This window comes from Nymphalis io, chromosome 20 (genome assembly GCF_905147045.1).
Source record: "Nymphalis io chromosome 20, ilAglIoxx1.1, whole genome shotgun sequence".
NCBI classification, from domain to species: domain Eukaryota; kingdom Metazoa; phylum Arthropoda; class Insecta; order Lepidoptera; family Nymphalidae; genus Nymphalis; species Nymphalis io.
Window position 1 is genome coordinate 4,687,175 of NC_065907.1, and position 23,748 is coordinate 4,710,922.

The 23,748-nt window shown below is 32.0% G+C and overlaps 1 protein-coding gene across 3 annotated transcripts in view; it reads left to right on the forward strand.

Moving 5' to 3' along the window:
* LOC126776564 (semaphorin-5B) overlaps positions 1 to 23,748 on the forward strand; it is a 45,721-nt gene that overhangs the window by 4,779 nt on the left and 17,194 nt on the right. The window contains exons 1-3 of one of the 3 annotated variants that reach the window (XM_050499184.1): positions 8,335 to 8,474; positions 10,351 to 10,469; positions 14,392 to 14,494. In XM_050499184.1, the coding sequence (XP_050355141.1) occupies positions 10,373 to 10,469; positions 14,392 to 14,494 (200 nt within the window). In that variant the 5' untranslated portion in view covers positions 8,335 to 8,474; positions 10,351 to 10,372. Of the gene's footprint in view, positions 1 to 8,334; positions 8,475 to 10,350; positions 10,470 to 14,391; positions 14,495 to 23,748 lie in introns of those variants that run through there. The other 2 variants (XM_050499185.1, XM_050499183.1) reach the window with 2 other exon arrangements.

Consider the following 23,748-nt stretch of genomic DNA (forward strand, 5'->3'; position numbering starts at 1 on the left):
TTAAGTTATTTTGTATATTAAGTTATAATAATCATCCCTGTATGCGTTTGCGCATTTTTTTCGGAAATAAAACGGTTACTCTTTTTATCATTTCTTCAATGGTATGTCATATTTTTTTGGAAAAGCTTTCTATACACACGTATATATAAATATAGTATGTGTCCCTTAGTCCCGTATGTGTTCCTATACTACAAATCGGATTGAGTTAAAACTTTTTACCGTTATTGTTGGAACTTGTGTGTAACTTTCTGTCACAGTACCTTCAATGTATGATAGGTCAAGCGCGACTCGTATCGGATAATTGTTTACAAACAAATTTGAAGTGACCCTGCAACGGATGGCTGGTAGCTAGTTGCTGATGTTGGAAATCTCTTTATTGCACGCAAGTTATATAGTTGTATCTAAATAAATGAGTAAAATATTTATAACCACATAGAACAAAAAGTGTACAGTAGCGGACTTTTTCTAATAAGAGATATAAAATATGAAGCTGCCATTATTATATAGACATAGTTTAAATGTGTTAATTGGTTGATAAATCTATTCAATTCATAAGTATATAAATTAATCATTAACACATAAACTAATGTCCACCATGCGTTACAATGTCTATTGCTTTAATGATTTGCGGTCAAATATTCTTATTACTCTTGCTAATATATACCAATTGTAATGGAGATTGATTTAACGGTATAGAAGTTCTTGCTGCAGCACCATCAAGTGGCAAGTTACAACAAAGGGGATAGTATAAAAACCATCATAAAATATGTGCCGACGAGTTTTGCGGGCTTGAACCCGCAATCGGTTAAGATTCGCACGTTCTATCCACTGGGCCATCTCGGCTCATATACATATGTGTATATGTTAAACGTAAAATAAAGATGCTTAAAATAATATTAGGCACAAAAACGCTCTCAACTAATTAAACTTTTTTTTTTCTTTGTAAACAATCAGACGATATGTATCGCCTGGTCTTCGGCTGTAAAGCGATATAATTTATCGGTTTTATTGTGCCAATAGTGAGATCACAGCCATAAGTGGGTAGTTCGTTAATTAACTTTTTGAAAGCGAGACAGGCTATCAGAGTGGGGCTCAGTGTTATAACGGCTAGTGTATTTCGATGGTTTTTTTTTAACGTTATACGTAGAAAGATTTTTTTTAAGCTTAATTTTGACTTTGAAGGGCTATTATCAGTCGGTTTTCAATATTTTACCATCAGTAGGGCTAATTCTGTAAGAACTAATTCGAAACTCATCGCATAAAATGGTTGGGAGGCGTCAGATGTGACATGCGACATTGAGGCGATAATAATTATAACATTTCAAGAATACAATAATATAATTATATGCATAATTATAACATTTCAATAACAAGATAGCATATCACCATAAGTCGGTTGTCAGAAGTTCACGGGTGAGTAAAGAAGTGAGTTTTTAAAGTATAGCAACGAACATTTAAAGACTTAAATTTTCTATATGCTATATTTTTTAATGTATAAAAAAATTGTCGTAATAATTTTTTTGCTCGACAGTAGTGCGTAATTACGTATAAGTGCCTTTATCATTTATCAGCTTATCTGTTGAGGTGTTTTACTACCATTTATGAGTAAACACGTCATTATCAATACGGGTCAATCGTATTGATGATATACTTAAAGTATTTAAAATTATCAATAAACGTCCGAAAAGTTAAAAAAATATCGGAGCTACTATCGGAGGTGAGGAGAGTTCAATTTCAAGTTTAAAGAGCCACGTTTTTTAAGTAATTTTTTAAAACAAATAGTTCTGACGTAAAAGGATTCCCTTCTGTCATGAGAAGATTTTTTTCTGAAAAAGTTATGTTAATCAGCAGGTAAATGTTCTACTGCTAGGCTAGGAATAAGATTTAAGAGTAGAGAATCTTCTTTGAGTTCGAAGATGTTTCCAACATGCTTTTCCAATGCAGGTTGCAGATTGCCACACGATATTTACCTTCCCCGTCTAACACGGGTTACATTATACATAAGCACATGAAAACTTAGTGTTACTTGCTTGGGCTCAAACTCACGATCATCTGGACAATACGAGTGTTCTTGCATGTGACATATCGGTTTTCCTAACAATGTTATGCATTTCATTTATTGTTATCCGTATAATTCAACGATTCAATGATCTTCTGCAAGTTTGTAATACCTATACATTAATGTGAATAATAATAACAAAATTTCAGTAGAGTTTAAAAACGAGTCACGAAAACATCGATTTTTATTGTAGACGGCATAATTTATACGCATTACAAACAATAAAGGTCAAATAAGATGTGTTTTTATGTTTTGACGTTATGTAAAGTGATTGAATTCGTTGATATTTCTTTTTAAACTGGACATTTTGATATCTTTACTTTAAATATTAAAGTCTACACATTCAAGCTCAGACTAGTCATATATGATAAACTAGACATATATTATATACTAGTTTCCCGTCCCGACTTTGCATCGTATAACATGATCCTCGTATGTATGTGAGCGTTTATTTGAATATCTCGTAATATTTCTTCAATACTGGTTCGAACTGCAAAGTCTAAAATGAAATATATATTTACATAAAACGTTTAAAATAATATGTTATTTGTGCGTCAATTTTCTCCTATTACGTTGACATAATGTGTGAAATATTCTTAAACATGAACACTTCAAATATAGTTATTAAGCATAGAAAGCCTTAGAGACTTAGAGGTTTTTAACTTAATAGGGAAAGAAATAAAATAAGGAAAATTTTATTAGCATCTACTGGTACCTATATTTCAGCTGATTTAAATAAATACACATATCTAATTGTTATTAATCAAAACACCGAGTTGTAGTTTTTTATTGAAACTAAATGATTGTACATAAATTATAATAAATATACAACACCGTGTTTTATATAAATACCGCAACTCACATAATTTATGTAGTCGAGATATATCTAAGCGATTAGGTAACATTTCCCGAGGCGACAATGACATCGTGATTAACCCAACAGGGCTATCGACTATCACATAATCAAAACATATAAAAGGTTACGTTAAACACCTTAAGTATATGTTTGTGATAGAAGATTTATATCTTATATCGTATCTTTTGCATCTTGCGGTTATATTCGCAATTTTTTTAATAATATTCCTGCGTTTATAATAATATTCGATATTTAATTTTTGACAATATCTCGCTTCTAAATTCTATGCTAAAAATTCGTTTTTAAATTCGGTTCGTTGCCCCATAGCTGCGTAAGGAGAAACCTACGACCAAACTTTCGAATTTGCAATATTACTAGTAACCCGCCCCGGCTTCGCAGGAGTAGTAACGCGAAGTTTCTGTAGAACTGGCTTCGATAAATTATTCAATCCTACGTATTTTAGTCTATAAAAGAAAGTTCATCTAAATGGATTATTAATCGAACAATATCATCGTAATTTTAGCTAATTATCGTATTTTATTCATATATCTAAATCAAAAAAAAATATTTTAATCCCCGCAATAGTTCCTGAGATTAGGGCGCACATACAGATATATATTAATTTATAATATATTATATACATATTATTTATATACATATATATATTTATTACACACACATAGATGTAGATATAATTAAGTAATTATAAGGCGACATATGTGGTAGCCCTAACTCCGAAGGAAATCACGGATGTAGTCCGTTCCAAAGGTTTTTAAACGCCAATTAGGTTAAAAACTACTATCTCAATAAACACTCGACGATCGTTACATGGGTAAATAATCTTAGGCAATCAGCCCACGAGTGGTATCGAAATAGATCACCTTATCGGTAATCGGTAATATCAATAAATTTGCTTCTGAACCTGCCACACCTGCTACTTGAACTGGAATCGAATCGCGGAAGCGTATTCAAATAATATTTCTGCCTACTCGTCTTTGCCTGAACTATATATTAAGATGTTCTTATTAATATTACATCAATATTATCATCGCTACCGTTTGTTGAAATTGCATTATCAAGCTTATGGTTTTTTTAATGGTTTCGTAGTCAAATTTCAATATAATACCGACCACTTCGTTTTGTAAACCCTAACTGTATGTAATATCTTAAAATTTGGAGATGCTTTAAATAAAGATATTAGTGGATTTTATGTATCCCAAGTTTCATAGGTTAACGAGTCGAGAACAAGAGTCGCAACGAAAAAAATAAAAATGTATATCACACTTAGGGCTCCTTCAAATGTACCGCAGTGCCGCGGCACCATGGCTGCTGCGCTGTGGTCGTGCTGCTTTGTAAATCCATATAAATAAAAAACAAGCGACTGCGGCGCTATACTCACGCTGCGGATACGCATCAGTTCATCGATCGACTAGTGAACATACATCACTAAGATGCTCGAACCCAGCGACAGCAGCGGCTATCGCGCGGCACTTAGCGGCAAATTTGAGGATATCCATAGTATTTATTTTCCGAGGAGAGTAATTAAAAATAAACTTTGAAGTTATAAATTAATCGTTCGAAGTTCTATTAAAAATGCGGTTATTTTTGATCAGATGCGATACTTGTCAAAATAAATAAAATGAATAAGTATGTCATACGAAAATAATTCAAATGAATAAACAAAAAGTAGAAAATGAGATTCTTTTTATAAGAACAGAAAATATATAAGATATTTGTCAGTAAGAAAACATATTTATAGAGACTGTACTGAATTTTGTTTTCTTTAATTAACGTAATTACGATATTCTAAACATTGAGTTATTATCGAAGTACATACAGCCTTAGGGGACTGTAAATCCACTGTAAATCTTAAACGCTGTAAATCCTTTAACATAATTGATTTTAAGTATTGACACATTATAATTACCTATAAACTTTAGTAAATTGGATATATAATATTTGCTTTTAATTATAACAATAAATTAACATGTTTAATGTTACGGGCTGAGTTATAAATTATTATCATCTAAGAAAATGCTGATAAAAAAACAAAACATACATGTTTGGTAGAGCTTTGTGCTAAATCCGTCTAGGTAGGTAGCTCACCGAACTCATATTCTACCGCTAAATTAGGTGGCGGTGGCCGCTTATCATCATGTGGGACATTCAGCCTGCTTTACTAATTTTAAATTTGCAGTAGATTTTCTACTTATTTTTGTGATTATACCTCATACGCTTACATTTATTCTGGTATTAATATTACCTATACTTTATTCAAATCGGTTAAATGATCAGTGCTTAGAGAATTACTTAGAGTGTAGACGGAATAATCAATGAGTGCGTAATATATAGGGCAAAACTATTAAGAGTACTTGAACCATAATATAATGCGCAGATGAATTTATATAACCAATCATTTCGTTTATTAACTTTTCGTTGCAATGTTTAAATTTAGAACGTATCGAATGTATCTAATTGTATTGTATTTGTAATTACATTGGTGTGAATATTTTTTTTTTAAATTATATATAATTATTCTTTTGGTTGCAAATTTAAAGTGAAAACTTTTTAGTAAAATAACTCAAAAAAAGATTGTATTGTCTTGTGGAAAGAAAAAGAAAAATAAATAAAACCTGGTTTGACTGTATGCTTCCACCTCCTATCAGTTTCATAATATGGTTTTAATTTTCGCTTTAATGTTTAATTGAAACCGTATAAGCGCTTCCGAAAGTCTAACCAACACGAAGCCATACTTTTATGTATATATGGTACTCTGTTTAATACTAAAAAAATCTAAATCCGGGGCGTGTCGTTAATTTCTTATAAAATTAACTTTATAAGAACATTGTGCACGTAACTGACGATTTTATATAACACAGTTTAATGTAAATTACACGCCTTGTGTCGTTTCCTAGTACAAGAGGGCTTTGGCCTTTGCGATAATAATGGAATGGTTACAGGTTTTTTGTTCGGTTTCAAGGCGCTTGTTATTTTGTAATACGTGCTTTGAAGCGTTCGACTAAAGCTAAATCACAATTGTAGTCTAGGATGGCATATCTGGTCGCGTTTTCTAATCTTACTAATGTTTTAAATGTGAAAGTTTGTACAGTTGGATGATTCACACCATCACGCCCAAACAGATGGAATAGACAAAGATAATTTCGTGGAATATACGCTTCAAAAATTCTATTTAATTTGTAAAATAGTATATTATAACTTAATTATAATACTAATATAATAATGCTGAAGAGTTTCTTCTTTTTATGTTTGAACGCGTTAATCTATGGAACTACATTTTGCAATTGCATTGCCCAATTCTTGAGTAAGGTTTTGGGCTATACGATAGCCTTACGCTATGGCCCACGGGGGCAGAGCAGGAACTTTTTACGCAGATGTGGGCCTGGTTGTGCGGGACAGCTTGTGTTTTATATAATAGGTTAGATTAATTAGTAATAGTTAAATACTCTACAGCCACCTTCGCGGTTAATTGCGCCTTGTCCGGAAACAACCAAAACAATACAACACATAAACGGTAAATAAACGTTTAATCTTTATAAATATTTCTCATGAACTTCCATCTAACTGAAGTCGTCAGCGCGGAGGCCGGTTACAACGCGATTGCTTTTTTGTGTGTATGTTTCCCTATAGCTTTGGATATCGTTACCCAATTTTGATCATTATTATTTTATTTAATCTGTATACATATTTATGTATAATGTATACATATACAGAGTATGTTTCAAATTTAATTAAAAAAAAGGTATATCTTCGCGTATTGTGAATCGATTTTAATGATTCTTATATAATTGATTCTTATTTATTTGATTGGCCAAGAGAGAGAAAATCACGTGAAACTTGAATTAAAGTGAATAATTTGGTTTACACTTTAAGTGTATGTATATTTTTAACTGCCTCGTTAGTCTAGTGGATAGATGCAAGGCCGCAGACCCGCGGACCCTGGGTTCAAATCCCAGGTCGGGCCAATAAAAAAGTTTTTCTGTCGAAAATTCTCAATAGCAGCCCGGAGTCTGGAAGTTGGAAGTGTGTACATTCCCGTGCCTTGGAAAGCACAGTCCTGCGCCTAAACTCTTTCCGGTCGTGTCGGATTGCCGTCCCATCGGATTATGAGAGTTAGGGAATAGGGAGTGCACCTGTTTGCGCACACACTTGTGCACTATAATATGTCCTGTGCAGTTGGCTAATCTCTCTTGAGATTGGCCGCCGTGGCCGAAATCGGCCTGGAGGACTATTATGTTTATTCAGGAATATGATCTGTTTATTTTAATTATTCAAAAAGTACTTAGTTGTGATGTTGACGTGTGGGATATTTTTACTTTAAGCGATAACTGTGGTGGTGGGCTATTGATTAGACCAATTTGCATATGTATGTAGCCGTCCTACGCTAAATTTTTACTAAGAAGCTCTTCAATATGATACATTCTTGTTGCTTAAAATATAAGACACGAGACACCTTCAAAAAATTATTTAAAATATACTCTTTTAAGAAAAAAAACAAAACTCTCAGAGGAATAACACTAGATTATAGAATATATTTTATTAATAACATTGCGTATTTGTACGAGTACTGTACCGTTTATTCTCGACTTGCCTCAGTCGAAGGTCTCCGTTATATACCAAGTTTACTATCAATACAAGCAAAAATGACTATTTCATTTTATCGACGGCTCCTTGTATTACTTGGCGTGAAAATAACTGTTTGTAAATTGCAACTAATACGTTTAAGTAAATAATATCACGTTAAGAGTCATACAGGTTTCTCAGGGCATTATTAACCCGGTAAAAGATAGTGTTTTAATACTTATTGCAAAGTGAACTAACTACAATATATAGTTACATGTAACATACTATTGACTTACTTAGTAGTTAACAAGAGAAACTATTTTAGATTGCAATACCTAGCAAACTTGAATTGTATACTTATAAAACCGCTTGTCCTGACTGACTATAAACGCATAGCTGAAACTGCAAAGTTTAGCTGAAATTTGAATACTTAGGTTTATTTTGTAATGTAAGCATTTGCTAAAACGTATTTTTGAAAATTTGAATTTTAAGCTTATGAAATGGGAGAAGTAAGTTAGTACGAAATTTACCCACACGGAGTCGGTATATATTTTATATCAATTGAATCATGTACACGGGGAGAAATATTACCAATGATTTCAAATATTCGAGGAATTTGAATAACGTTGTTGTATAAGACGTGGTATCAATAAAGGAACACCCTATGCTGCTAGGAAGCGATAACACCAATTAATAGCACTCAGCGCTCTTGAAGATACAAGCGATAAACGCTATAAATTATAAAGAAAACATTTCTCCGTCGAGATACCGATTAAGTCATATTAATTTGTCGTAGTAATAACATTCAATCATTCACCCTGATTGCCTCAGTTGCGATTGCTCCGCTAACCAACAGGTGTATGGTTTTTTGCTCCATAACGCGATTCCGGTCATAACGCGCAAATATATTATTAGACCACACTGATGCCTGAAACAAGCCTGCAAAAAATACATCCTCATAGATACTGGTTTTCTCGGGTAATATTATTATATATATTTCAAGTCTCGTGTTATGTTGAGTTTAATGTTGTTTTTTTTTGTAATGCAAAAGCAATTAATTTTTTGTTATAGATAATTTGTAACCAGGGTTAGTAGATTATTTTATACATTTTGTCATATAATGTAATGGAGTTTTCCTTATACATCCTGTTTGTGTGTTTTATGTCTTGTTCGAATCGAGGGTTAAGAAAATAAAAGTTATCGTGTTTTGTTTGTCAAGAAATTATAAGCGATGGTCAACATTTCTTACAATGCTAATGTCTATGGCCGCTGGTGACCCCCTACCATGTGTTCAACCGCCTACCTATTCTATAAAAATAAAATAAAAATCATGCACACCTTTGATCTAATATCTTATTTGCTATTATTAAATACGTTCTCTTTTCTAGACCAGTATGATAAAAAAATGTTCGATATAATATTATATCGCGAACGAGTTAATACTGATATTAAAGGAAATCAGTTCCCTCTGGATAAAAGCTGTTAGAAATGTTATCGGCGTTAAAATAAAACGTTTTCGCTGTAACACAGATAATAGTGACAGACTGATAAGCGAATGGATGTAAAGATTGACAGTAGCCCGATATCATTCAAACAACGGTGAAATCAAATCTTTACGAAGTTTCACTTTGTACATTAATTTGTCCCTAAGATAGGAGTACCGCAAGGGGGCGTTTTATGGCTACTATTATTTTAAATATCTATTAATAATATTATTCTCCGCAAAAACTTCTTTGTACTACTCACTCTTTATGATCTGTAACTTGTTTTCGCTCGTTAACAAGGATTCTTACATAAAAATAGATGAGGAGAAATTAAAGTAAATCCATATATACCAAATGATAAAAATATCATTGTTCCAGCAAACTTGATTTTCGTAATCGATGATGTTACATTTGTCGATAACTTTAAATTCTTTGGCGTTAAAAGGTAGAAAAGCCGAGATGGCCCAGTGGTAAGAACGCGTAAATCTTAACCGATGATCGTTGGTTCAACCCGGGCAAGCACCACTGAATTTTCATGTGCTTAATTTGTGATTATAATCATCTCGTGCTTTACGGTGAAGGAAAACATCGTGAGGAAACCTGCATGTGTACAATTTCACTGAAATTCTGCCACATGTGTATTCCACCAATCCGCACTGGAGCAGCGTGGTGGAATAAGCTCCAAACCTTCTCCTCAAAAAGGGAGAGGAGGCCTTTAGCCCAGCAGTGGGACATTCACAGGCTGTTACGGCACGGTTACGGAAAAGATTTAGAAGTGCATCTTAAAATAATTTTAGTCTTATCAGCCTTTTTGTATAAGGTTTGCCATTGCTCTATTTTTCCATGAACTAGCGACAATACACTTATTGACACATTTTGTTCCCAATTAGGCTGATGTAAGCTATATCAATTTGACTAAACACTAATTTAATAAAGTAGAAGTGCTTCAATACGTCCGTGTCTTGTTCACCTTTCGCTAATATAACTACGCCGTTCTTATAATTACTTAAGAATTCTTATTTCATTTGGCTATTGTCGTCCCCTCCTATGCTGCACGCTTAATTAGAAGAGTGTATAGTAATATTAATCATTTTTTAAAAATAACGTGCATTGCTATAGTTCTTTAAAATAAAATTTTAGTAAAAATTGTCACTGTAATTAATATTTTTTCTTCTGTGATATATATTTAAGAACTTTTAATTAATACACATTATTTATAAGAAAGCATTTTAATTATATACAGTACAATTCATTATTATTTTTTAAATAAGTAGTAAGTGGTGACATTTTCATACTACTATCCGCTCATCAGATATTCTACCGCTAATCAATTTAATTTCATTTTATCAATTCAATTTCTCTTGTTTCAGAACAAATAAGAATATTATCAAGATGTGGGGTATATACAAAGTTGCAGCAATAATTTTCTTCGGTGCCCTCAGTAAGGGCGAACTTCCCGAAGATGATTTTAGGATAATCAATAGACAAGGTAAAATAAAATGTTACAACAAATCCGCATGGGACAAAAAACCTGTCAATAATACGAATTAGCTACATTAGTTACATTCCATTTAAGTTTTAATTTTGCGAAATATGTTATTCATAGAAATTATTTTCGTTGTTTGGACTGTCTGTTTACGATTATGTTTGTTTTGTTTTACGATGATGCATTTCAATTAAAATCAACTAGACCTTTTACAGTATTTAGACAATCACTTGTGGTATTCAAATTAAATTTATTGATTGTTTTTCATTCGTAATTAGAGTAGTATAATCTATTCTGTCTCGACTATTGAATTAAATCTCGCTAAGCTATCCTACCAACATTATATTTTAAAAAATGTTCGAATTTTAAACGAGACAAAAATTTCATAGGCCCTTTACAGATTGCTTGATCTTTTATTGCGATTTTATTATGACTATACCTAAATTTATAGGTAGCTTATTAAAGCACAACCTCCATTTTAGATTTAAAATATACGTTGTTGCCTTTTTGTTCTATATTTTATATGCGTTTCTAAGAAATCGTTTAAATATATAATCTATTTTGTAAGCGGAACCGCGAACGACTTAAGAGAAAAAATCTGTCTTAAAGGAAGCACGTCTAGAACAGTTTTTTCGTCGAATGTATAGTTCGGAACCGGTTTTTTCTTAAACGTAACATCACATCGTTTAATATGTCATTCGCTCTTCAGAAATTAAAAAGCTAGTCCGTCAAAATGGAAGCATATTCTATCTTTATCTAATATATTTAATCAAAAAACACATGGATTTATTTTTCTAATAAAGAGAATAAACAAAAAATTAACCAGGATTCAAATTTAAAGCCATTAAATGAATTTGAATCTGACACGAGTTATTTTGTAACATTTTTCGAGCCGGTTGGCGTGGTTGGTGGATGCTTGCCTTTCACGTCGAAGGTTGTCGGTTCGATTCCCACCCAGGACAGATATTTGTGTGCATGAACATATCTGTTTGTCCTGAGTGTAATTATCTATATAAGTATGTATTTACAAAAGAAAAATAGTATATCGGTTGTCTGGTTTCCATAGAACAAGCTCTGTATAAGCTTAATTTGGGATCAGATGGCCGTGCGTGAAAAATGTCCCAGGATATTATTATTATTATTAATAATTTTGAAAATATTCCCTTGCAAAGTTCAGATTGAAACCAGTATCATTTTAAACGGTTATGATTTATAGAATTTGAAATATGCATAGATAGTCAGGTTTGTCAGACGAAATAGAATTATGAAATCGCGTATCCAAACGATTTGGTCGGTTCGTTGAAGTTGTAATTGAAGTTCTTAGGATTATTTCAACACGTTAAAATTTGCTTAAGAAGTAAAAATATATTTCAAACGAAATTAAGGGTGTGTATACATTTGAAGTAAGTAAACAATAGTTTCCAGCACTTTTTTGTGATAATTCTATTATAATAGTAGATCCTATCTACTTTATCGGACATGTAATGTGTGCTTTACCACAATTTCTATTAATTAATATAAAAATAATTGATAAGTCAAATACACTTTAATTTAGTACTAGATTTATTTAAAAAACTAAAAACCTGATTTCAGAGAACTTAATTTCTAATGGATATAACAGGGTTATTGACCTGGTTTTTAAATATGTTGTACCGTAGCCGTATTATAAAGATATATGGTGAGGTCATAAATCCTTTGGCTTCTAGGTAGCTAGCAACACCTCATTCGTCAAAATGATCAGGCATTATAACCATTAGCGGGGATGTAGTTGGTAAAAAATAGTTACATAAAGATACGGTATTTTCTATTCGCAAGAGCTATTAGCGGACCTCATATCTGCGAGAGGAAGTTGACAGACCTCGCGAATGTATCGCAGGATGTTTGTAGGAATTGCATAACATTACATACTGGGCCTAGAATTAGTTGCATCGTTTCAATATATACCTTTGAATGTTATATTAAAAATTTATATATTAACCTAAATGCTTTTCAATATAAGACATAAATGTAATCAAAACATTTCACAAAAATATTTTTCTAAAATTTTTTCGCTGTATAGTTCAAGAATAAAAAAAAATATATATACTGTATGAATGAATTGGTATGTTTGTTACCAATACATGGTTTTTTTAATCTATATAAGTAGATATCTATTTTGTAATTCCATAGGTACTACATATAAGTAAGGTCCAAAGTAAAAGGTGAATTTTGAACACATGCGATGTTATTAGAAATAATTTCGCAATAGCCTCATCATGAGGTACCACATAGCGGGTCCTTGGGATGGAGACGTAATTTTCAATAATATTCACGACTCAATAGATTTCTCAAAAGCTCTTTAGATTCTTGTCATAATCACTAACTACGCTTTACAAGTTTTATCGAGGCCGTTCCATCATTTAGTAGATTATAAATAATTGTCGCCGAGCAATGTTTGTAAATCAGAAAGGCCTTATGTTTACTATACATTAGGTTCTTAATATATTGACTTTAAACACCGTTTTCGTCTTTTTATATATTTGTTCAAAAATGTTATTTTAAAGACCATTAAATAAACCAATATTGGCTATGATTCTGATAATTTGTTGTTTAAAATTTTATTTTGATATTTTTTAAAAATTATAACATGAATATTTTTTTTAATAGGAGGTTGGTACGTTGCTTACAATATTAACTTAGTATAATATAATAATAATAATAATATCCGGGTATATTTTTCACACACGGCCATCTGATCCCAAATTAAGCTTGTACAAAGCTTGTGCTATGGAAACCAGACAACTGATATACTACTTTTCTTTTGTAAATGCATACTTATATAGATAATTACACCCAGACTCAGGACAAACAGACATGTTCATGCACACAAATGTCTGTCCTGGGTGGGAATCGAACCCACAACCTTCGGCGTGAAAGGCAAGTGTTCTACCAACCACGCCAACCGGCTTAATATGTAACTTATATATAAAAAGAAAAAGAATAACAACATAATATATGCTCCACTTAAAAGAAAATGAAAAAAATGCTTAATCTTATTAAACAGATTATTTAGAAACGAAAATAGATAGACTTTACTACCAAAAAACCAACTATTAAGTACTAAAAACAATAACTATACAAAAAACAATAAAGATTAAGAACGATAGCCCTAAAATAAAAATTAAGAACGATAGCCCTAAAATTAAAAATTGTTTTTATAATTTTAAATGACACGGAGTTGTTGGAAATAACTGAAGTCGGCTGAGTTCTAAAAAAAATAGTTTTTAGTTGAAGAAAACATGCGCTTGTTTCGCACAATTTTTCGCATTTATTGCAGAGTAAGTTTTAGATAAACGAGGTTATTCTATTTATAAAATAAGTATTCAAATTTCGATAAAAGTCGGTGTTCAAGTATATATTTCTTAGTTAATGTTCTATGATTCCGTATCATGAATTTAATTATTTTTATGACATATAAGCCGAGATGGCCTAGTGGTTAGAACGCGTGAATCTTAACCGATGATCGTGGGTTTCAAACCCGGGTAAGCACCACTGAATTTTCATGTGCTTAATTTGTGATTATAATTCATCTCGTGCTTGACGGTGAAGGAAAACATCGTGAGGAAACCTGCATGTGTCTAATTTCATTAAAATTATGTCACATGTGTATTCTACCAACCCGCATTGGAGCAGCGTGGTGGAATAAGCTCTAAACCTTCTCCTCAAAAAGGGAGAGGAGGCCTTAGCCCAGCAGTGGGACATTAAGAGGCTGTTACTGTTACTGTACTGATGACATATAAAATTAACACTTTAAACAGATAGCGACGCCAATTTTTGTTGGCTGTTTGTGATATATCTTTGCATTATTCTTGATTTCTAGTTTATATTTTAGTATTAGTATTATATATACGACATACATTATTTGAACAAATCATAAAATTTCCAGACTTGCTGGCGTCTGATAGTGATATCTTTGAAGATAAGGACGGCAAATCATTTTCGCAACTGCTTTTCGATGTGGCAAGGGACCAGGTGATAGTGGGCGCGAGGTGAGTGTCGATTAAATATTTATTATTTACTATCTCTACAATTACTTATGCCACATTATACAGGACCCTCGTGTACGAGGACACTGATTAAAGATAGGTTTTCTAATGTATGTGTTAGTAATCAGAACTTTGAATATTTTTATTTTTTTAATCTTATTTGACAATGGAGACATTCTAATTCCATTTATTGAAATAAACAAAAATGAGTCTTATGATGATGATGATGAGATATATTATAAAATGACTAATGATAATGATAATAGTTCTAAAATAATATATATATATATATGTATATATATATATATATATATATATTAATATAACTTTTTCTAAATTACTGAAATAGAAATATGTATAAAAACTGCATGTTACCTTAGCACATACACATTACATTACATTATTATGTTATACGTTATGTACATACATATTTATTCTTTATAAATATTTGTAGCAGCAAACAATTATGTATGTCTAGTATTTATGTTATAATATATTTGATGTATTCTTAAATATGTTACATATAACGCGTGGGATCAAATATTAAACATATCAACTAAAACCCACACGGGTTCACCATTACGTTACACATTTAAATAGTCGTAAACTTCTTTACTGTAACTTACTTATATGGAAATTATTCAGAAAACATTTCGATTGAAATCCATGTCATTGAGCAACGGTGATGATTCTCACGGCATTATTGTAAATAACCTGTTTTGCAGATAAAAAAAATGCTCTATTATGCTTTGTAAAATGTCGTGTTATCTGACATACAAATCTAAATGCTTAATTCTTTTATTTTGTATGTTATAAATTAGAAATCAAAATATTGTTTTTGCAATGAAATGATCTATATAATTTACAGATTTATCGATATATCAATAATTGCGTTACTGAATCCTAATATTATAAATGCGAAAGAGAGTTTGTTTATTGGTTTGTTTGTTACGATTACACGTCTTAACTATTCGTCCGATCGTCATGAAATTGGCATATATGTTGTTAGGGCTACAGAAAAGGTAATAGGGTACCCAAGACGTGGTCAAAGCCGGTGGTTGAAACTAGTTACCCATAAGTGCTTAAAACATGATCAGCTATTGCGTTTTCACTTATAAAATCAGGTCGCTGACGAATGTGAATCGTATTCTTTCTAGAAATATGTCGTCCATTCCTCGATAAATAACGTTATATACAACATAGACAATAATTTAGGATAATTATTGTTAAAAAAAACGTCTATAAATATTGTTATTTATTTCTAAAAGTATATAATTATTATCTAAATATAAAGCGGGTGAAACTACGAAGCGCAAATATGTAATTATATTTTATACTATAACATCCTCCGAAGCGCACTGCATCGTTCGTTTTAAGTTTTATGAATATTAATTTCGTAGTTTTTTCAATTAAGCATTACAATAAAAAAACGTCTCCTTATTCATTAGTACTCAACGTAACTTATACACTTATTTACAAATGTAAATGTCTAAAAGCTTATTAGACTTTAAACATAAAACCAGTACGTGACCTTACTTCGATAAACATACGTTTGTAATAAACGTCCAGCGAATAGTTATTAAACATTTTTTTATGTTAAATTTAATACACCATATATTAAACGCTAAAGCAAATATATTAAAAACATGAATTATGGTTCATAAAACGCTATCTTAATATTATTTTAATGTTGATAATAATGTTTGTCCCGCTGCGCTCGCTAACTGATTATATTTTAAATTTAATTTTTTGAGTCATTCACCTGTTTGTTGAGTGAATGATAAAAACGTAACCTCTTATCAGATACAGGTTCATAACGGATCGGGTCTGATTCGGTTTGCCTCATTCGATTCTGTCATAGAATCGTGAATGAAATCAAATATAGATGAATGAAATTGGTTAGAATTATAAAAGAATACTTCATCATATAAAAATTTGAATCTAAATATTTCCACTTATCAATAAATATTCGATTAGTTTATCAAATCACGATACAAAAAAAACAGTAGATAATATTTGATTTTCGTATACTACTAGTAAGATACTACTAGCAAGAATTCAGATACTCTTTATTAATGTTTGGTTAAACCTAAAAGTAGTGAAGTTAGTTAATATATCGGGACAGTTCGGAACAAACCTCTAACGGTACAATCAGGCGCTAATGCATGCTAAACACTTGCTAGAATGAAATCAGCGATTACTATCGTGTTCTTAGACTAGTGTGAATGTTGGCTAATTAGTGCGCAGTTCGTGTACTACATATACATATATTCGTGTATCTTAAACGACGTATTACCAAGTGATTAGTGAACTTTACTTGTTTATTGTAGTATAAAATAAAATACGCGGTATATGAATACAATTAATAACAAAAATAATTCATTATATCCAACTAGATGCAAAACAGCCTGCGAAAATTGTTAAAGCATCAATAGCCTAGCGATGAAAAAGTCGCAGGTTCGATCCTGACCCGAAAACTGACGCTTAATCGTAGGGGTGTAAATAGGTATAATAGAAATTAATTAAAAACAGATATTGTTCTTATTCTTTTTTATTAAAAAAAATAAATAAATAAAAGTAACTTTAACTCAGCTGCTGTCGTAAGTTATATAATGTATATATGAAATATATCGCATTTTGTTTTAAAAATAATAATAAATAATAAGGTCATAAAATAAAAAGAAACTTTTATTAAATTTAAATATAAATTAGAGTAAGTATTTATTTAACTAATAAACTATGTTCATATTATTAATCAAAATGTCACTGTCTGTTATCTTATCAGGGTTCAGCCACTGAACCAATCCTAATGAAATTAAATATTGAGGTAGCGCTAGGACCCGGAGTAAGATATAGACATATATACATTATATAATTTACAGGAAAAAAATTGACGTGAACGGAGTCGCCTCGAAACTGTATTATTAATCAATATCGTAATGTAATTGTGTATTAATTATTCAAATAAGTAAACATCAAATTTAATATGATTTCAATCATCTCGTCAATTTCCCACCGCTGGGCCAAAATCTCTCCTGTTGTGACGTTATACAGAACTGAATATAGTACGTAATTAAAATTGCTATTGACACATGCTTTATTTTCAACGAGATTAAATGAGTTGCATTTTATAAATTTTTGTGTCTTATATAAATTTGAACCCGTGACCTCTTGTTAATGTCAATGTATTTTATCACCTGCATCAATTTCTTACATAACGATGCTTATCTTTGTATTTTATAGAAGTGAAACCTGTTATCGTCGAAATGTTTCACGTAGTTAAACGTTGCAGTCAGATTGTACCTTGCCACCAGATAAATTCATCGCGTTAAAAGAAGTTCAATAATATATAAAACTAGTATTTTTTGCACACGTGTGATAGGGGGTTTGTTTCTCTTTTCTGGGCCCTCGAAACGTGTATGCAAAATTTCATGATGGTCGGTTTGAGTCGAGATAGCCTAGTGGTTAGAACGCGTGAATCTTAACCGACGATCGTGGGTAATCGTGGATGAACCGGGCAAGCGCCACTGAATTTTCATGTGCTTATTATGTGTTTATAATTCATACCGTGCTTGACGGTGAAGGAAAACACCACGAGAAAACCTGCATGTGTCTAATTTTATTGAAATTATGCCACATGTGTATTCTACCAGCCCGCATTGGAGCAGCGTGGTGGAATAAGCTCCAAACCTTCTCAAAAGGGAGAGAAGGCCTTAGCCCAGCAGTGGGACATTAACAGGCTGTTACTGTTACTGTACAGTTTGATTACTACTTACTATTAGTGTCATTTAGTTTTGTTTGATGTGTCTCTGTCTGTACAATAGCTAAACAAATCAGTGTTCTCGGTTTTATGAGTTGAATCTCCCAAACAGTCGTTCACAGGCCGCTGTCGTAATGCATTGATTGAAAACCGGTTCGTTAAATAAAATTTGTCTCTTTCAAATGTTGCCATACGTTTTATAACTTGATCGATATATTTGATGAGGAAAAACTTTGTTATTGTTGTTTTCAATGGATCGGTTAACTAATGAAAACATTACGTGTAATGTGATATTATAACGCCGATGTTGGATTTAGTTTATTAACGTAATAACACATATGCATATGGGAATTGACCTACCGTAATGTTTAAAACAATTTATTACATAAACCCGTTTTATATGATAATCTTGTTTGCATAATATATAATAAAATTTGAAAACTTACTTAATATATGTGTCCATGTGTTTAGGATTTGAATATTTATATATTTTTAAAGTATTTGTGGTTTTACCTTTTTTGTTGTATGTTGGAGGCGTGAAGGTAAAGTTTATTGTGTACGTTAAAATTCAGCCCACTTCTTTTCTTATATGGTTATTTAAATTAGTCTTCACTTATGGAATTAGTTTCATTTTTACAATAAGAAACGTGGTCTAGTTATATTGTTTTTATATCAATCGTAATAATTTTTATTGACATATTATTATTTTTTATAACATAGGTATGTGGACAGGCATATGCCATCTGATGGTAACAACACCGCATATAGACATTGGCGCCACTAGAAATACTAATCAATTCTCACATCACCATTGCCCCACCAAACTCGTGAGCAAGATGTTACGTCCCTTGTGCTTGTACAACACTGCCACGCTACATCACCGTTCCCCGGTGGTGTGCTATACAAGTACCAGTAACAGCCTGTGAATGTCCCACTGCTGGGCTAAATCCTCCTCTCCCGTTTTTGAGGAGAAGGTTTTGGAGCTTATTCCACCACGCTCCTCCAATGCGGGTTGGTGGAATACACATGTGGCAGAATTTCAATGAAATTAGACACATGCAGGTTTCCTCACGATGTTTTCCTTCACGGTCAAGCACGAGATGAATTATAATCACAAATTAAGCACATGAAAATTTAGTGGTGTTTCCCGTGTTTGAACCCACGATCATCGGTTAAGATTCACGCGTTCTTACCACTGTGCCATCTCGGCTTGGTGTGCAATCGTTTATAAATTAAACAATATATTATGGCTTTATTATGGTTGTGGGTTTATGTTATCGTGTGTTTATATCATTGATTATCCCAAATATTTGTATTTTCTCTTTAGTACTGTACATGTTTGTACTGTAGTTCGTGTAACACCTAGATCATAGTATTTAGAGTGAGCGTGTTTATTTATATATTTACATACTCTATATCAAACGACTATATTTGGAGAGAAGTTATGTAATTAAAGGGCAAAGTTGAGTTAAGAAAATGCGATTTAACGAATTGGTGTAAATTTTATGAACTCTGTGTAATGTCGGTGTACTACAAAGGAACCAAATGTGTTTGCTATATCATGTCAATTTACTGTGTAACCTGTACTGCGTGTAACCGGCTATTAAAACAGAATGTTTGTTCAACTGATTCTCGTCTCCATATTAAAGAAACTAGTTTATTAACCTTTGTATATTCTGTTTAACCTTTTCGAGCAGCATAAGTCTGATTAATTGTTATAAGTTTTTAATATTATTACGTAAAATTTTAACAAATAGACTCATGATAGCAAAATTTGGTGCTTGCCATAGAGAATGGAATGAATGCAAAAGTCTAAAAAACTACGTATTATTATTGTATTTGTATATTGGGATGGCAATACATCTAGGATTGAGCGCAAGAGAAAACTATTTGAGTTTTGGCTCTTTTCTTATATTTGTCATTGCAATAACAAAAGCGTATTTTTTTTTAAGTTTATTCGCAATCATTTATTTTAGCTATCTTGCAAACTATTCGAGATGTACATGAAAATGACGTCATATTTTATTAATAAATAGCCTTTTATATAGTTATATACAGCTGTACCTGCAAATGTCTGAAATTATTATCAGACATTAAATTTTGTAATCTAGAACTGATCGATTCCCGGCTTAAGTCGGTAACTAATGTTTCTCGATCTATTTTTATCTCGGCAAATCAATGCAATGAGTTGTTTTACAAGTCATCGTCGTATCATTTATGCGTTCAAACAAGTTCAATTGACTTCTATGTAAAGTTATACAAAAACATGGAAGCTGGTAGGAGATGGTCTAAAGCGAGTTTTTATTCGTTCCATAAGGAAAGTTATCAAAGTCCGCTTAGTTTTTTGTGTTGCCATTCGGTATAATGGTCGATTTCACTGAAATTGTCTTTTGTATTTACGTAGAGAGTGTAACGAATAGTAAGTATACGTGTATATCTGAATGCTTAAGGTTCAACTATTTTGTACTTTAACGTAACAATGGATTCTAAATCTATTCGTATAATAATAATAATTTTGGGACATTATTCACTCACGGCCATCTGATCCCAAACTAAGCAGAGCTTGTATTATGGAATCCGATAACTGATATACTACATAAACTACTTTTTCTTTTGTAAATACGTACTTATATAGATAATTACACCCAGACACAGGACAAACATACATGTCTGTCAAGCACACAAATGTCTGTCCTGGGTGGGAATCGAACCCACAACCTTCGGCGTGAAAGGCAAGTATATACCAACCACGCCAACCGGCTTATCAAATATATACAATATATATATATATATATATATATATATATATATATATATATATATATATATATATATATATAGGTTGTATTGTATATATAATCTTGGGAAGTATTGTGCCTGTAGTTACACTGGCTCACTCACCCTTCATAGCTACCTAGACGGGCTTGCACAAAGCACGGCCACCAAGGGAATAATACTCTGTCATATACTTTTAGTTCGTAATTAAGAGGTGACAATAACGGCGTATGTTGTACACACTACTCGGTAATCTATCCTAAGTATTCATCAAATTAATGGCAAATAGCAATGCTTTGAGTTTCTATGAAAAGGTGTGAAGGGTTAACGTGCAACTTTAACGGTCACAATATGTATTAAACATATGAAAACCTTCAGTTTATAATAAAACCCACAGGCTCATTTACATATACCATTTTATATGTTAAGGCCCATGTCAAATTACTTAATAAATAAGGAATATTATTCTGTACAAGATTGAGCACGATAACGGGCATTATTATTCGATTATATAAATGCAGGCTATATAAATTTATATCAATATGATTGATGAAAATTAACTAAGTTTCTTGTCGATAGTTCTCGGTAGAATCATCATTTGAAACTGATTGTAGCTTTATTTGTAACTAGCGCTTTACCAGCAGCTTCGGTCGTGTCATGATTCTGAATTGCTAAATACTGGTGGTAGGGCTTTGTGCAAGCTCGTCTGGGTAGGTACCACCCACTCATCAGATATTCTACCGCAAAACAGCAATACTTGATATTGTTGTGTTCCAGTTTGAAGGGTGAGTGAGCCAGTGTAATTACAGGCACAAGGGACATAAAATCTTAGTTCCCAAGGTTGGTGGCGCATTGGCTGTAAGCGATGGTTGACATTTCTTACAATGCCAATGTCTAAGGGCGTTTGGTGACCACTTACCATCAGGTGGCCCATATGCTCGTCCACCTTCCTATTCTATAAAAAAAAAATACCAATTCCATAGCTCTTTCTTAAAAAATTAAGTATTTTCATACAAACTAACATCCCTTTTATTATTTAGGTGTTAAAGAGGACCCGTATGGAAATTTTCATAATGCTGGCCCCAGTGGTTTGGACTGTGCGTTTATATGTCAGTCAGTCATTTATTCTTTAGTTTCGTTACGATGATTCAAAAGTGCATGTAAAATTCTACTTGAATATTGAGTCATTTTATTTTAAAACCTTAAAATGCCAAGATATGTTTATGAGCAGAAGAGAACGAATCGTTGACATTACGGCGTTTTAGATCTAAAAAAAAAAATTAAAAACATAAATCGTAATAAAAATCTTAACCAGTCGTGAACACTTATGTTAATGTTAATAAAATAAGTAATTAACATTTCACGTTGCATCTTCTAGTTTATAATCAAGTAACCTTAATAAGGAGTTATATTTAAGCCAGTTACGCCGGTTTAAGTTCAAGCTTATGACTTATTTGATAGAGTGCACACATTAATCATTCTTTCCTTATGATAATACTTGCTTTGCTAATTATGTCGCTAATCTAACGTCTAATTAGGCTGCATTCATCTTAGACGAGGTCGCAAACGTGACAGATAATTCTCATTAATACGAAGTTGAGTAGATTGCGGATTTGACTTATAAGTTAGCTATATAATTAGTTTATGTATATCTTAATGTTCAATCAAATGAATTAATAAATGATCAAATAAAAAAAAAACATTGAATGTTATTTATCTGTAAGAAAAAAATAATTAAAGACTAGCTCGCGGATATTTAGTTAAACATTGATTTCTGTCGTTATTGATTAGAGATAGAAAATACATAATTATTGCACTAACCATATACCTTCCCGCTATAAGTGAGATTTTACATGAATTTACCGCAAAACAGCAATACTTGATATTGTTGTGTTCCGGTTTGTAGGGAGAGTGAGCCAGTGTAATTATACAAACAGGCACAAGAGACATAAAATCTTAGTTCCCAAGGTTGGTGGCGCATTGGCTATAAGCGATGGTTGACAATTCTTACAATGCCGATGTCTAAGGGCGTTTGGTGACCACTTACCATCAGGTGGCCCATATGCTCCACCTGCCTATTCTATAAAAAAAAAAAAGAATTTATAAATAGAAAACGGTTATATATTTAACTGAATTTGAGAACAATCAAAACAAGTCCAAGTTAAATCTTATATATATGTAGTTATATATTGTTTAAAGTTTTCTTCAACGTGAATTATGAATGTATCAAAAATTTATTATCTGTAAGTGTATATAGGCCACAAATCTTCGTCATAAACTGCTTATATAGGGAAAATTATTACGAATAAACAGAATTTACGATTATATTTGTAATCTATTTTGAAGGATATCATTATAATTTTATTAAAACTAATAAAACTGTTGCGATTGAACAATTGTAATTTTGCCTGTATTATGAACCTTACAGTACTAGTTACACAAAGAGTGACCTTCTGGCCCTTTGCAATCGTACGTATAACGGATTGATAGTCTCCCAGGATTATAGAGCGAGGCTGACTTTCCACTGCATCTATCGCGAAGCTGTGTTGTTATACATACGTCACAATAATCACAGATTTGAGATTGTTTAACTTTATGCTGCATCGTTTTGTATGGCTTTGTATGGATTAAGTAACATAATTAGAATAAGCTTTTAAATATAACATAATCAACTTAAGTATTTTTATCACTAATAGTAAAGCAATTATCAACATTCAATTTA